At 48.3% G+C, this 15,537-nt stretch overlaps 1 protein-coding gene across 1 annotated transcript in view; it reads right to left on the bottom strand.

The window, feature by feature from the left end:
• Nucleotides 1-6,476: 6,476 nt before the first annotated feature.
• TNFRSF21 (TNF receptor superfamily member 21) overlaps nt 6,477-15,537 on the bottom strand; it is a gene marked incomplete at both ends in the record, with an annotated part of 35,353 nt that continues 26,292 nt past the window's right edge. Inside the window, 3 exons of the mRNA XM_080341656.1 lie at nt 6,477-6,706; nt 8,084-8,303; nt 11,087-11,140. Of these exons, the coding sequence (XP_080197782.1) occupies nt 6,477-6,706; nt 8,084-8,303; nt 11,087-11,140 (504 nt within the window). The remainder of the gene's footprint in view (nt 6,707-8,083; nt 8,304-11,086; nt 11,141-15,537) is intronic.

Consider the following 15,537-nt stretch of genomic DNA (forward strand, 5'->3'; position numbering starts at 1 on the left):
AAAAAGGAAGCTGTTTTCAAGCTTAAATGTCATTTTAAAAGGGAAATTATGTAAGATGGCAACAGCAGGGATGCTACATTCTGACACCTCCTTTAGGTGGTCTGACTGCATCTTGTCTGGTTAATTCATCTTTACTGTCCAGTAAAGAATTTTTTGGATGGTTCCCAGCCTGGCTTTGGCACAGGTCAAACAGTTCACAGAGCTTGTCCAAGCTGGGACGGGCAGGTGGGTGCTCCCTTCTTAGAAAGGGATTTGGAGGTGCCACCATCCTGGAGACTGGCATAGCACCAGGCCATCTTCCCATTGCTGCCCGTCTCTGCACCACCAAAAAAGGAAAACAAAAATTTTAAAAAATAATAATAAAAACAAATATAGATGAAATGCTTTATTTGCTATGTTGCATTTCATAAGCTTCAATTCCCTTCTCTTGCTCCCCTGCCCAAAAAATGATAAAGTTATTGCAGCTTGTGGCCAACAGTGATTTCCTGGTGTGAATCCCCAGCCACATGGAACCTCTCTGCTTGCAAAGCCCAGAGCTCTGCTCACCTATTTCAGGTCTTTTTCCCATCGATAGCCCTACGAGCTTCACTGCCGCGACATGGGGCAGAGGGAAGGAGCAGCCCTGCCCTGGGGAGACAGGACAGGCTGGGGCAGGAGTGAGTGGTTTTCTTGAGGGGAAACAAGGGCAGACAATGAAGGACCGTTTGCTCAGCTCCAGAGCTGGACATTCCTCCCAGCTGCACTTGGCGAGATGGGGCAAGAGGAAAGCAGATGGTCTAACCAGGGAGCCAGCATGGACATGGATTTATTTTCAGCTCAAAAACTAATTTAATGGGCAAATAATTACTCAAAAGCATGATTTGGAAACCCTGCCTCCAACCTTCCCCATCTGCTGGGGTTCAGCACTTCAAACCCCAAATCTTACCCATATGCTCCTCCCGAGAGAGGCTGGTGAGGGGTCTGACAGGGTGACACTTGTCTCTGAATTTCACCCTGATTTATTTTCTGATCAGTTTGCTGATGGAGAGTTTCACTTCCATCCTTCAGTTTCCCCACCTGTAAAATGACTATAACGCTGCCAACCTCTACAGCAAGGTACCCAGCGCTCTGCTCACTGGGAGAGCTGTAGGATAACTAGTCATTCTTATAATAAATTATCACTAAAGAAGCAGCAGCAGTTACCATGAAAAGCACTCATCAGCCCATCGAAGCACCCAGGAAGATCAATGATTTAATCAATCTAATCCTCATGAAGTATTAGCCTGGAAAGCCCCAAGCTGCCAGAAACAAAGTCAGGCAGATTAATGTCCTGCCTGCAGTCCTGTTGAGCCTGACAGGCTCTGGCGAAAGCCCCTGTGCCCAGAAATGTATTTAGATGGTAGCATGCTTGAAGAATAACTCATTCCCTTCAAATTAAGTTAAAGCAAAATTAATCTCATCCATGATGGGAAGGAATAAAGAAATAATAAGAACAAATAATGAAAAGTAACAACAACAACAACAAAAGATCGAATTGAATTTTAAAAAATTAAAAGAAAAAATAAAACTCGCAGGGTAGCAATATTTTATAAATATCAGAGGAAAGACTAACTTCTGATTTTTAATTAGATCACTATTACCCATTAGTCAAGCAGTCAAAGCAAATCTGAGATGAAGAGATAAACATCTCTAACATTGCTTAAGTGATTTCAGAACCAGATACAAGAGCATTTTTGGCATCTAAAGAGAAGAGACAAGAACCTTGCCCAGCTGTAACAGCAGAAAGGCTGGTGCAAGTTTAGGAAACCCCACAAAGTCCCCGCCTGAGCTGCTGGCCAGCGTCTCCCCAACAGCTGATCCAACATTATTTGGATGCTTCTGGTTTAATTCTGTTTGTTTTGTTTGGGTTTTTTTTGTTGTTTTCCTGGATTACATTGATTAACAAAATACTTGAGAAAGGGAGGGAAGCTGGAAGAGAAAATTAAATGACAGCAGTAGGAAGGAAACTGTAAACCCCATAAATGCTCACATGGTGAAGCAGCAGCCATGTCCTAAAGGCTGGTTTGATAAACACGTCTGGAGGTGCCACCACAAAGCACGTACTCCATGAATACATAAACAATGACTCCTCTTACTTCTCCTTCATTTTCCCATTTCCTACCAGTTGCCCTGGAAACTCCTCTGTCATGGTACTCATAGGAGTGAAGTCCAAAAGAAGAAAGCAGAGCTGCAAAGCCTTCATGACATAAAGCTTAAAGACTTTAAGCCCAGGGAGGGCATGGATCCCCTTGAATAGCCCCCGCATGCCATGCCGAGCCCACGGGGCATCCTTGGGCAGCATCGGCACCGTCTCCCCGCAGGTTATTCACACGAAGGCTGCACAGATGTTTCCTCCTACGCAGGGACCGTGTTGCAATTCAGAGGCAATTAGTTGGTGTAAAAGGAGCCGGAGGGCTGAATAACCTCCCGCAAAACACCGGGTGCTTTTCCATCCTGGAACGCAAGCAGCCACGCTGGAGGGTTACAATTAATTTCTCATTAGGAAAAATTCCAATTTGGCGGCGGTAGGAGGAAAGTGCACGAGATACCTTGTTCTTCTGCATGGAGCACTGCAATTCATGGGGAAAAAAAAAAAGAGTCATAGAATGGTTTAGGTTGGAAGGGATCTTAAAGGTCATCTAGTTCCAACCCCCCCTGCCATGGGCAGGGACACCATCTGCTGGACCACTTTCCTCAAAGCCCCATCCAGCCTGGCCTCCAACAATTCCAAGGATGGGGCATTCACAGCTCCTCAGGGCAGCCTGTTCAGTGCCTCACCACCCTCACAGAGAATAATTTCATCCCCATATCTAATCTAAATCTCCAGTCTTTCAGTTCAAAGCCATGACCCCTTGTCTTATCACTTGTTGGAAGTCCCTCTCCAGCTTTCTTGTAGGTTCATTTTAGGTACTGGAAGGCTCCTATAAGGTCTTCCTGGAGCCTTCTCTTCCTCAGGCTGAACAACCCCAACTCCCTCAGCCTGTCCTCAGAGTAGAGGTTCTCCAGCCCTCTGATCATCTTTGTGGCCTCCTCTGGACTCACTCCAACAACTCCAAGAAAAGAGAATTAAAAAAAAAAATAATCCCAAATCTCATTTGCATTGAAGGTGTTAAAATACCTTGGAACAGCAGAGCCATCCAGTCCTGAGGATGCCAGGCCACGCTGGAGACATCTCCAGAGGGTTTTGTGCCAGCTCACAGCAAGCAAGAGCGCCTTGCTAAACCCATTTACCCAAAAACTTCACCCATTTGAGTTGCACACAGCCAGTGCTGCAGCGTGCAAGGTTTGCGTGTTGCCCTCAATGTCTCAAATAAGCCATGTACAAGGACAAGGACACTCTCTCCCCCTGTGGAGTTATCCCTCCAGGTGACGAATCCATGGATGTCTGGTTTATTAAGTGTAAGAGAGCTGGCTCAGAGGAAGAGTGGGAGCGCTGGGCTTGCAGCTCCTCACACCTCCCACATTGCCAGGAAATACCCTGAGGGTGTGGGGGCTCAGCTGCTCTCAGACATTTCCCCTGCACACCCCCAGATACATAATACACTTATATATATAAAAAACACATATATAAATACTTAAAAAATAAAAAATATATTTATATATAATATAAAAATATTTATGCAGTAGATGTTTGTATATATTAAATTTATATAGTAAATAAATACATTGCACATACATACCTATGCATACAAAGGGCTGTTTAGAGGTGACAGCTGGGAAATACAAAATGATGAGCCAGGGACGAGACCAACATCCAGGTGCAAGGGAAGGAGGCAGTGATGCTGGAAGCGTGCAGAGCACAGGTAGAGCCAAGGCTTGCCCAAACCTTGACCTGTCCCATGACTCTGCCACCAAAATGCCACCAAACAGCCCAGGGACCCACCTGTGTGCACTTATACAGTTTAATCTTGCTTCCTCAGCATCTCCTGGCCAAGGAACCTGCATGACATGCCGGCTTTGTGGCATTTCTTCAGCTGGCTGCTAAACCCTCTTCCTAGGACCTTATTTTATTTATTTATTTTTTGCTTTACCTCCAAACCCTATCAGAAAAGGTGGTTGCCAGAATGGAGAGCAGAGCTGCGGATCGAGGATGGTGATGCCCTGGGATGGTAGCTCTGATGGCTCCAGCATTTACAACCTGGGAGTTTGGCTGGGAGCACCTGGACCACCCAAAAAAAAAGGTAAATCCCCAACTTCCCAGTCATATTCACTCCAAGAACCTGCTGAGGATAATTTAAAGCTGGCACTTTGTGTGTGCCTTGAGCTATTGATCAAGCTCGCGATTGCACACCTTCCCTCCTCTTGCCAACTCTTGCCCAGGCAGATCGACAGCAACCACCAGCACTCCCAACACAAAGACAAAAAAAACCCCATTTGCCAATAGGGTGGTATTGAACCCTACCTCAAAATGCTGATTTTAGCAACCTGGCACAAGCCAGGCACAAAAGCCATGCTCTGTTTCTTCGCAGTGCTTTGAAGACACATTGCTGCCACTGAGCTGAATGCTTCATTGCCAGTGAGGGAATACCTCACCCCAGCGCTTCCAATAAAGGCTCTTGCTATTTTGCACTGTATTTCATCCGTCCGTATGTTGAGAAGTTTTAATCCTGCACCTACGCACAGTCCTGCAACAGTAATTTTCAGCACCAGCCAGAACAAAAACACAGTATCCTAGTTAATGGAAAACACTCTGAAGACAAGTATACAAAATGACAGTATTATAAACCAGAAGCATTTGTCCCATTATAGGTTTCCATTTGTAGACAGAATAACAAGGGATGAGTTATTTTGCAGCAGAGATTTTTAAGCACATGGGTAACGTGACAGGGCAAGAGAAACGCTGCGACTGCAAGACCTTCGCTCAGGAGTGACTCAGCACAGCAGCTGCATCCTGGAAAATTAATACTCCAGCCCACGCCAAATGCCTGCAAAGCCTTTCAGAGCTTGCAAAAAAACAAGCCTGGAAGCCCCAGCAGCCACCTGATCTCCCCACCACTATGGGGATTAACATGTGTCCCCCACCTCGGCTCAGCATGGGTACCTGCCCCTTGGGGTGCATCTGCCTCCAGCTGCAGAGCGCTCCAGCAGTGACTGTGGGGTTCAAGCCAGCACTGTGAACAGCAAGTAAACACTTTTTGGCCCCAAAACTAAAAGGGAGAACTCCCTTACCACCCCACAATCTCCCTCTTCACCCCACCAACGGGCACCCTAAGGAGCCCCTGCTCTGACCCAGGTATCCCCGAGCAGAGGCAGGTGTTAAGCAGGTTAACACAGAATCATGTCAAGTAACAAACACCTAGTATTTATTAATAAATTAGTACACTGGAAGGCAATTTTTCAATTCATTCCCCTCTTCCCCCACTCCCACCCCTTCCCACGGGGTGGCACATGCCACCCTCATGATTTCTTCAAATTGAGCGTAGTACAGACTGTTCATTACGGGAGCATAATAGTTGCAAATATAATCAGACAGACTTCTTACGATGCAGCTTTTTTCCCCCCACCCCCGCCCCCCCCTTTGTTTTTCCTTAATAAAAAGTGAAGTGTGATTTGAAGAGACTATTAAGACCAGGTAAAGGTCTTTGGAAAACCTATCGGCCACGTCTGTATAAAAAAAAAATAAACAACCAAGAGACACGAGTGTAAAAGCAGAGCTTGGTTTAAGTCTTACAGCAGGAGGAGAGCAGGAGCACCGGCGGCCACCTTCGCCTCCCCATGTCAGCTCCCTCCGGGGCCCCGCCGCAAGGCAAGATAATTCCTTACATTCGACTGAAGGCAAAGGACCTTTTCATCACCTCAAAGGTTGGTAGGACTAACCCTTTTCTTTGTTGTTAAAGCGCTTTTGCTTTAGCTTATAGGAGCGCGATGCATTGTCCGGGTGAAAACCATACAATAAATAACCGTGCTAGTAAAATCTCGGCAATGGATATGAGCTATACAATAGTACGTTAAAAAAAAAAATAGCTCAGGTGGGAAGCTTAGCTGCTTTAAGAGACGGTAACCAGCAACGATTTTCTTTTTGCGTGTTTTCGTCATTTACCGCTCCAAGGCGAAGGGAGGCGGTGGGAGCCGGTCACTCCGAGCGATAGCTTTGACAGAAGAAGTGCGTTACAGAGCAATCCCCGATTTGATGTGTTAAATTACACCAGATTCGTGGTCTTTTAGTTCGTTAACTGCATTTTGTTTTTAAAGTGCATCGACTGATCTGATTGGAATGAGAACAAGGAGCAGAGAGGCTCGGGGAAGGGGGCAGAGGGTGCAAAGACTTGGACTTAGCGATAGTTAAGGTGGAGGGGTGCAGCGCTGGTAAACTGCACCCCCTCCAGAAACCAGGGACACCTCAACAAAAATACTGGCCATATATTCTACAACAAAACCTGCCTGCATATTGTCGGTCGTCTTAACGAGTGCCAAGCTAGCTCTAGCAGATATTTGGAGAGCGTGCGGTGACCCAGTGCCTACAGTAAGTCGGGAAGGTGGCTATAGACAGAGTCCAGGAGGGTCTGGCTGGCTTCCTGGCTCTTGACTCCGGCAATCTCAAATAGCCTGTCCAGCTTGTCTTCGGCCTGTGGGATCTCCTCTATCACGTGGAGCTCCTCGGGGTTGAGGATGTGCAGCATGTCATCAAAGATGGGCTGCAGGTCGCAAGGGTCCAAGCGCACCTGGCGCAGGACGGTGTCCTTCTTTTCTGTGGGAGGGAAGGAGAAGGTGGTCAAGAAACCCCTCCAGAAACCTCTGCTAACCAGGGCTTGTTCTCCTCGGTCCATACTCAGGTGTCACCTCTGAGGAGGGACACACCACCAGGAGAACTGAGGGAAAAAGGTGGAGGGTGATAGGGAAGGGATGAGACGGGGAAAGGATTAGACGGGCAAGCCATCAGTGCTGAGGCACCTAAATCCAGGATCCCGCTAGAGCAAACACAGCATTTATAAATGCCAAATGGTCAATACTGAAAAGTGAAGAGGAAGAGGAGCCAAAAAAGCTGAATTCTGCTCTTTTGTGTTGTTTTCATTGGATCTGCTTCATTTCTGCACTCAAGTATAAATTCGGTAGGTTGACCGAGCTCAGTGTTTCACCATCTTCAGAAGTTAAGTAGGATTAAATGCAGCAAATTAAAAGCAGTAAATTAAACCTCCTCAAAAAAGAGGGGGTGACTAATGGTGATTGACATGTCAAGCCACATGCTGCAGCAAGCAGGACCAAGGGTGGAAAAAATTCAGTCTTGAAATGACGTTTTTCTGGTTTCATCTCGTGCAATAACCCACAGGCCAACACAATAGCCAAAAATCATAAGAAAACCCTCTCCAACATCCAGGGATGCTACAACTTCACTGGCAGCACTTCAAAGACTTAAAAGCCTTTAAAGGTGTTTTCCCTTCTCAAATCCATATCACCTCTGCTAACAGGATGTTCTGGTGTGGAATCAGGATGTGGTATACATATGCCAGAGAGCCAATTTTCCCAGTTATTTACTTAAATGATATAGAATCATAGACTCATTAAGGTTGGAAAAGACCTTTAAGATCATCAAGTCCAACCGTTAATCTAACACTGCCAAATCCACCTCTAAACCATGGCCCTAAGAACCTCATCTACATGTCTTTTAAACCCCTTCAGCGATGGTGACTCCATCACTTCCCTGGGCAGCCTGTTCCAAGGCCTGGCAACCCTTTCTGTGAAGAAATGTTTCCTAATATCCAATCTGAACCTTCCCTGGTGCAACTTGAGGCCATTTCCTCTCATCCTATCACTTGCTACTTGGGAGAAGAGACCAACCCCCTTCCATGCTACAACCTCTTTTCAAGCAGTTGTAGACAGTGATCAGGTCTCCCCTCAGCCTCCTTTACTCCAGGCTGAACAGCCCCAGTTTCCTCAGCCGCTCCCCATCAGACTTGTGCTCCAGACCCCTCACCAGCTTCGTTGCCCTTCTCTGAATGGCTTTCACAGCCCTTCTCTGTTGGGCTGAGCCACATGTGAGCTCTGCCACACGTGCTGACCACATGGGACATGCCATGGCATCCCTTTGGTCCTCCTGCTTCCCACCCCCAAGAGCTGGTTTTGGTACCTTTGGTAATAAAAGAGCCCGTCCGGCTGAGCGCGGAGGAGCCGCTGGAGGTCGAGTCGCACCGCAGGAGCGGCTCCGCTTCGTCGACGAAGAAGCATTTCTTCTCCGAAGGAGAGGGCTCCACGGTGAGGACAGCCGCCTCGGGGGGCTTGGGGCTGGGGCTGGGCGCGGGGCTGAGCGGGCTGGGGCTCACGGGCAGCGCCAGTCTGTCAACCTCCACCTTTGGGGGAAAGAAAGAGAGGGAAAATTAACTTGGAGGGATGCTATGCAGTGGGCTCACACTCAAAACCATCTACATCATAGCTTTCAACACAGCCCAGCCTGTCCTTGGCAAGTGGTCCACGAATTCAGGTGGACCTCTCCTCCTCCTCCCTGGGGACATACTGACCCAGAATGAGCACTGGAGGTGACCTGGAGTGGACATCAGCACTGGGATTTGGCACCCTAGATCTCAACAGGCAGGAGGGGTAACTTGACCTGCACTCTTGGTACAAGCAACCACAGCAGAGCATTTTAACCTGGTTTTCCTTTTCACTCTATATTTGCTTTGTGTGGAAAGGTTGCGGTAACAGTGTGGCTACATGGGTGGCTTCTATGAGAAGGTGCCAGAAGCATCTCTCATGTCCAACAGAACAAATGCCAGATGGCACCGAGACAGACCCACTGCTGGCCAAAGCTGAGCCAGGGGTAGCACCTCCAGGATAACATAGTTAAGAAGAGGGGAAAATAAACAAAAACCTCTGGGACACAGCAATTGCAGCCAGAGTCAGGAGTGAGAATATGTGAAACAACTCTGCAGACACGAAGGCCAGTGAAGAAGGAGGGCAGGAGGTTGCTCCCGGCACCAGAGCACCTGCAGCCCATGGTGCAGCCCATGGTGAGACCGGCTGTCCCCCTGCAGCCCATGGAGGTCCATAGTGGACCAGAGATCCAACTGCAGCCTGTGGAGGACCCCACATCAGGGCAGGTGGGTGCCCAAAGGAGGCTGTGGCCCCATGGAGAGCCCACACTGGAGCAGGATCCTGGCAGGGCCTGTGGCCCCATGGAGAGAAGAGCTCGAGCTAAAACAGATTTGCTGGCAGGAGTTGTGACCCCATGGGGACCCACACTGGAGCAGTTCATGAAGAACTGCAGCCCATGGGAAGGACCCACACTACAGAAGCTCGTGAAGAACTGTCTCCCGCGGGAGGGAGCCCAAGGGGCAGACTGGAGCAGGGGAAGAGCATGAGAGGTTCTCCCCCTGAAGAAGGAGGAGCAGCAGAGACAATTGACCCCAACCCCCATTCCCCATCCCCCTGTGCCACTGAGGGGAAGGAGGTAGAGAAATCGGGAGTGAAGTTAACCTTGGGAAGAAGGGAGGGGCGGGGGGGAAGGTGATTTTAAGATTTGGTTTTATTTCTCATTATCCTACTGTGATTTGCTTGGGCAGCATCCCCACATCCCAGCCTGGCAGCTTGGGCAGGTCACCAAGTCCCCCCCAGGCAGGTTGCTCAGAGGACCTTTTAATACAGGGCTGTCAAACTCACGTTCACCAGGGGCCACATCAGCCTTGCAGATGCCTTCAAAAGCTGAATGTAATTTTAGGACTGTATAAATATAGGAGTAGTTACATTTATGCGGTCCTAAAATTACATTCAGCCCTTTGAAGGCAACCATGAGGCTGATGTGGCCCCTGGTGAACGTGAGTTTGACACTCCTGATCCAATATTTAACTTCTTCCCAAACCCTGCAACCCTACTTGACCTGTCAAAGCAGATTTGCAAGCCCTTGTCCACGTGGAACCCACTTTCCCAACCCTCTTCTCAACGCTGTTTTCTCCTCCCACAGAAGAAAGACCCGGCAATTCCTGCTCACACGCTTTTGTGCCCGCTACCCAGGGATTAAAATGCAAAACTCAGATTAAAACTCAGATTAAAGGCTGCAGGACAGGGAGCTGCTGAGCCACCTCTGCACTGGCATGGATGTGCCTGCACATTCCTCATCCATGTCGAGGAATTCACCACCCACAAATCACATGTCTGCTGAGAAGCCCATTAGTTCATATTAAATTAACATTTAAGCCTGTTTGTGGCAGAATGAAAGGGTTTCTTTCCCCCCACATTGAAAATAAACAGGGAAGGATTTGTTCTAGCTCAGCATGTTATGCAACAGGCATGTTAAAAATAAAAGTCAGCTTTAATTTTTAATTAAAAGAATCTGTCTTCTCTGAAAGTCCCTTTCCAATACAGCTCATCGACGAGAATGAGCCTATTGCCATTAACGGGGGAAAAGCAAGGGAAGAACCAGAACAGTGTCTGGCCACTTTCCAAATTGCAACTCGCCCTGATTTTCCCTTTAAAAATAACAAACAGGCTTTCGGGGTTTGTTTTCCCTCATGCAATTTGTCTATTACATATCCAGTCACAAACCTAACTCCCGATTTCCAAAAAGGGACCCAATAACTGAGGATCAATGACCGGGAGGGGCAGGGAACAGCCGGCTGCCCGGGTTCTGCCTTCCCAGCAGAGAGGAAAAACCCTTCCCAGAAGCGTGCAAGTCATTTGGAGTTTAATTAAACAGCTGCTAAAGCTGTTTAAGGGAAAAAAAAAAAAGACAATCACCCGAGGTTATTTGACTGTAGGCGTCCCGGGAGCCTTAAGCTTCCCAAATAGCTCAACGGTTGCAAGGCTTACGAGACAAAGTCAACAGGATGCTCGGATTTGTGTTAATATTTAAACCGCGGGAAGAAAGCGAGTGGGAATGAAGGTTTTAAAAGGCCGAGGAAAAGCAAAAGGTTGCTGCGAGGTGAAGCCTGTGGAATAGGTGTAAAAATACACTATTCATAGCCAATGACTCATTCGGTTGAAACCACCTTGGCCGTTCCTATTTTTGAGAATGGTGGCGCTCAGGCGAAACCAAGCTCTGGCTGGAAAAAAAAAATAAATATAATAATAAAAAACAACCCCAAGCAAAACAAACCACTCTGCAGCCCTTTTGCCTTTTCAGAGCCGCCGCATTTCTCACCTTTGTGTCGTCCTTGCAGGGGTCCTGCGCTTGCCACTGCGGCTGCATCTGCACCTGCACAGACAGACACACAGCAGACTGTTAGACACACGGTCCAGCATGAAAACCCAATGGCTTTGACACATCAACAACCTCCTGCAACTAGTTAGTCGTACCAGGGCGCCCCACCAATTTATTTTTGAGCGCTGCAGCAAGAGGTTTGCAATGCCAAAGAAAAATATTGCTAAAAGCTCCTGTGTACTCGGAGCCCTTTAGGATGTGGCTCAAGTGCCAACATCCTTTTGGATCCTAATGCATCTGGGAGGATGCTCTAGGTAGCTCAGGGGGTCTGAAGGTTCTTTCTAAAAGAAAGAAAAGGGATGGATGCAGAACCTGACACAGACTTGGGACTTTGTTTTCTTTTCACAGCTGCTCCAAACAGCTCTGTTTGAACTGGCTGGTCCAACTTTCTGCCTATGTTTTACTGTACGGCAATAAAAGCTCAACGTGGACAAACAGACAGGGCAGTTGTTGTGCTAATGTAAGGAAGGAGAAGCCGCAGGCATTAAAAACACCCCTCCCTTGGGTGACGCTTCCCTGAAATTCCTGCTGCAGCAACCAAGCGGTGAGAAAAGCCGGTGGCAGGTTTGCTGCTGCATCAGCTCAGCTTTGTGCAGCCATGTTTGGGTTGGGTTTGCTTGCCCCAACACAAACAAGACTCAAAACTATTGCTCGTTTAAAAATAAATATAAATACAAAACTAGGAAAATTTGTCAGGGAGTTGGGTTTAGAGAAGCAACCTCCGCAGAGGCTGGATCCACACCCTCTTGGGATTGGGGATAAATTTAGCACCAAGGCCACTGTTTCCCAGATTCCCTGCCAAAAAGATGACACCCAGCTGACAGCAGCCTGATTCTCAGGTTTGGTGCGTCTCCATAGGGGATGCAGTGGGAGAAACCCTGGAAAATGAGGCAGGGTGGGCTGGGTGATGCTGTGGATGCAGGTGGTGTTGGGGGGCGATGCTCTTGCTATGGTGCCCCACGTACAGGGAGGATCTACCTGGATGAGCAGCTTCATGGCACACATGACAGTTGGAGGTCCACCCTCAAGGCAGACCAGACCTCGGAAGACAAAACACCGTTGGCCAGGCCACAAGGTCTCACTGAGGTGGCAGATGCTGCAGAGCAGAAGGCAACCCCTTTGGCCAAGATGGGAAGAGCATGAGGGTGCTCAGCACCCTGCAGCAGGAAAGCGCAAATGTCCTTCCCATGTCCTTCACTTCACTGAATCATAGAATGTCCTGAGTTGGAAGGACCCACAAGGATCATGGAGTCCAACACCTGTCCCTGCACAGGACAACCTCACAGTTCACTCCATGTGTCTGAGGACGTTGTCCAGTCTCTTCTTGAACACTGTCAGGCTTGGGGCCGTGACACCTCCCTGGGGAGCATGTTCCAGTGTCCAGCACCCTCTGGGTGAAGAACCTTTTCCTCATGTCCAACCTGAACCTCCCTGGCACATCTTCCTGCCATTCCCTCAGGTTCTGTCACTGGTCACTAAAGAGCTCAGTGCCTGCCCCTCCTCCTCCCCTTGTGAGGAAGCTGTAGTTGCCATGAGCTCTCCCCTCAGTCTCCTCTTCTCCAGGCCAGGTTTCATAAGACTGCTTAATACCATCTCTGTGGTGGAGCTGGTGTTCCTCAAGACAAGGCAGCCCTGGAGAAGAGCTACTCAAGTCAAGCCTCACCCAGGACAGACAAAGTGAGGACTGGAGAGGGTTTAGACACCAAGACCAAACCACAGCAATCCACAGAGGAAGCAGCTCTTCCCCACCAGCCCCAGCCATTTGTGGGCCAAGTGCTTCTCTGAGCAGGAGAAGATATGTTCATGAGAGCTCCTTGTGACTTCTCCTGTTTATGGATTTGGACATCCACTTTTTTCAACTCAAACCATGATGAAGAATTGACAAAGCCATGATGAAGAGTTTTTAAACTTAACTCCAGGTTAGTCAGTACCAACTTCAGCATCCTCTCACCCCATCATCTTCTAGTTTCACCATGTGCTCTCAAGTCCAACATACATCAAACACACAGAGCAAAGGAGATGTGGCTACCACAACAAGGAAACCTCATTAATAACCACTTCTACTACAAAGTTTACATTTTTGTGTTCATGTTATTTATATTACTTTATAAATTAATAATTCTTTGTTTATTGCACATTGTCCAGGCTGGCTCAAACCCAGCCTCTGGTTTGCCAAAAATCATCCTGTGGTTTAGAATAAACCGAGTCAAAAACAGCAATGCTCACTCCAGCAAAACCCAACCAGCCATAGCCCTGCCCTGAGGCTTCGACCACTTGATCCTACAGCTTTGTGCCTCAAATAAAACCAGTTTCAAGTCCAGAAGGGAAAACTGAATATAATTTTGGTTTTGTACATGGCTCCCTGGGCATCTCCCAGACATTGGACCGCTGCCAATCCCCCAACTGGGAAATCCAGCCAACAGCTTCACCCTCACTCCACCACCGACACCTGATGTTAATGCAGTGCAAAACTAATTGCTAATAACTGGGGCCAGCCCAGTTCTGCTTTGCCAAAAGAGGAGACAAAGGGGATAGGCAGAAGCTGTTTGGGCCTGAATTTGAGGAATGCTGCTCGAGGTTCTTGCCCCTTCCCTCCCACTCCCCAGGGTTTTGACCTGCAAAAGAGGAAGAACAGGAGCCAAAGGCACTGCCATGGCCTGGACACGAGGCTGCTTTCACATCCTCTTCTTCTCCAGCACCCCCTAAAAACCCCGGGGCTTAACCTCACACCAGACCCAGCCCTGACATATCTGCTGATTCACAGGATTATCCGTGATGTGCAATTAGCCACGGACCTAAAACTCATCGGGCTCAGGCCTGCAGCTCCCCCACCTCCATTTTTCAACATCTCCCTTATTATTAGATTATTTTTTAAGCTTTGCTGAGGCTGTGCTGCTGAACACCCTGAGCAAGGCTCTTTGCTTCCCCTCCATCCATTCCCTGAAATATTACAGCCAAGCCCAGATGAGCCATAAATAAAAATATAACAGCTTCAAGCATTGCTCACAGTAGGACATTCATGGTAGCAAACATGGCCAGCTGTCCCAGCAACACCCCCGGCAAGCACAGACACCCCTGGCTATCTGCAAAATGCTGTTACGCACCCCCAAAAAAATCCAGTTACCCAGCACCTGCGTTGTACCGAACTTTTCCACTTTCAACCCCAAAATGGAAAATTACAATTTACTGCAATAGCAGTGGAAAACCTCTCCCTTTCCCCCTTCCACCCTTTAATTTTGCTGTTGTCAGCACCATTAATTTGGGGTGTGCCCGTGCTCACTAAACATTGCCCGGGCTTGCGTGCCTGTTCCTGGCAAGCCTGCAAGGGGCGAGATTTTGCAAACCTTGAGCCTGACAAGTGTATGTGGTTGGGGCAGCCTTTAGCAGGAGCCTACAAGTTAAGTGCACCCCAAAAAAACCTTCTCACAGCTGCTGCACTCACCATATTTTCTGGATCAGCTGAAAAAAACAAACACCAAAAAACCCACCAAAAGAAGCCTAGCAAAGTGATTCACAGGGCTAATCTCGTTTTAACCTAAATTCATTCAGCGCAACGCAAAACCAGTATAATCTTCCCCAGCTAAAAAAGGCAGTGAGACTTGAGCAGAGTCCCTCCCCACCCGATAGAAAATGTTCCTGCCATGTACAGAAACGCTCCAGGGACTCTCATTAATTCCCTTATTCCTATTGGGGGATGTAAATATTTGAATTTCAGAGCCCGAAAGGCTGCTGAGGGAATAGGGTATCACAGGAGGGAGCAGCTTTGCCTCTGTAGGTTTCAAAGGCTGAAGCCAGATGCCAGATAAAGGATTTGGGATGAGGATGTGATAGCAGTGGGATGGGATGGCAAAGGGAGGTGGGCTGGGTTTAGGGTACCAATTTGCTGTCCAAGAGATACGTCATCCAGTAACACAATTTTTACCTATGAGTTGGGGGTGTTGGTGCTTTCTCAGGATACAGGACCATGGGGAGAGATGGGGAAGCAACCATTTGCACACAGGGATGCCAAGTAGGGGCCAAAGGCATCACAGATGGCACGACCACCCACACATCCTTCCCAGGCTCATCTAAGACACATGGCACATATGGGATGCTTGCTGCTGGGCTGGGTCACCCCAAGAGCTTCACTCTGCTAGGTGCCAGGAGGATGTATCCATGTGCATTGCTTAGGAGAGTCCTCACTCCCTTCACAGAATCAGAGACTAGTTTCGGTTGGAAGGGACCTACAAAGCTCATTTAGTCCAACCCCTGCCATGAGCAGGGACATCTTCACCCAGATCAGGTTGCTCAGAGCCCCATCCAGCCTGGCCTGGGATGTCTCCAGGGATAGGGCATCTACCACCTCTCTGGGCAACCTGGGCCAGGCTCTCACCACCCTCATTGTACACATT

This window comes from Nesoenas mayeri, assembly GCF_963082525.1.
Source record: "Nesoenas mayeri genome assembly, chromosome: 3".
NCBI classification, from domain to species: Eukaryota; Metazoa; Chordata; class Aves; order Columbiformes; family Columbidae; genus Nesoenas; species Nesoenas mayeri.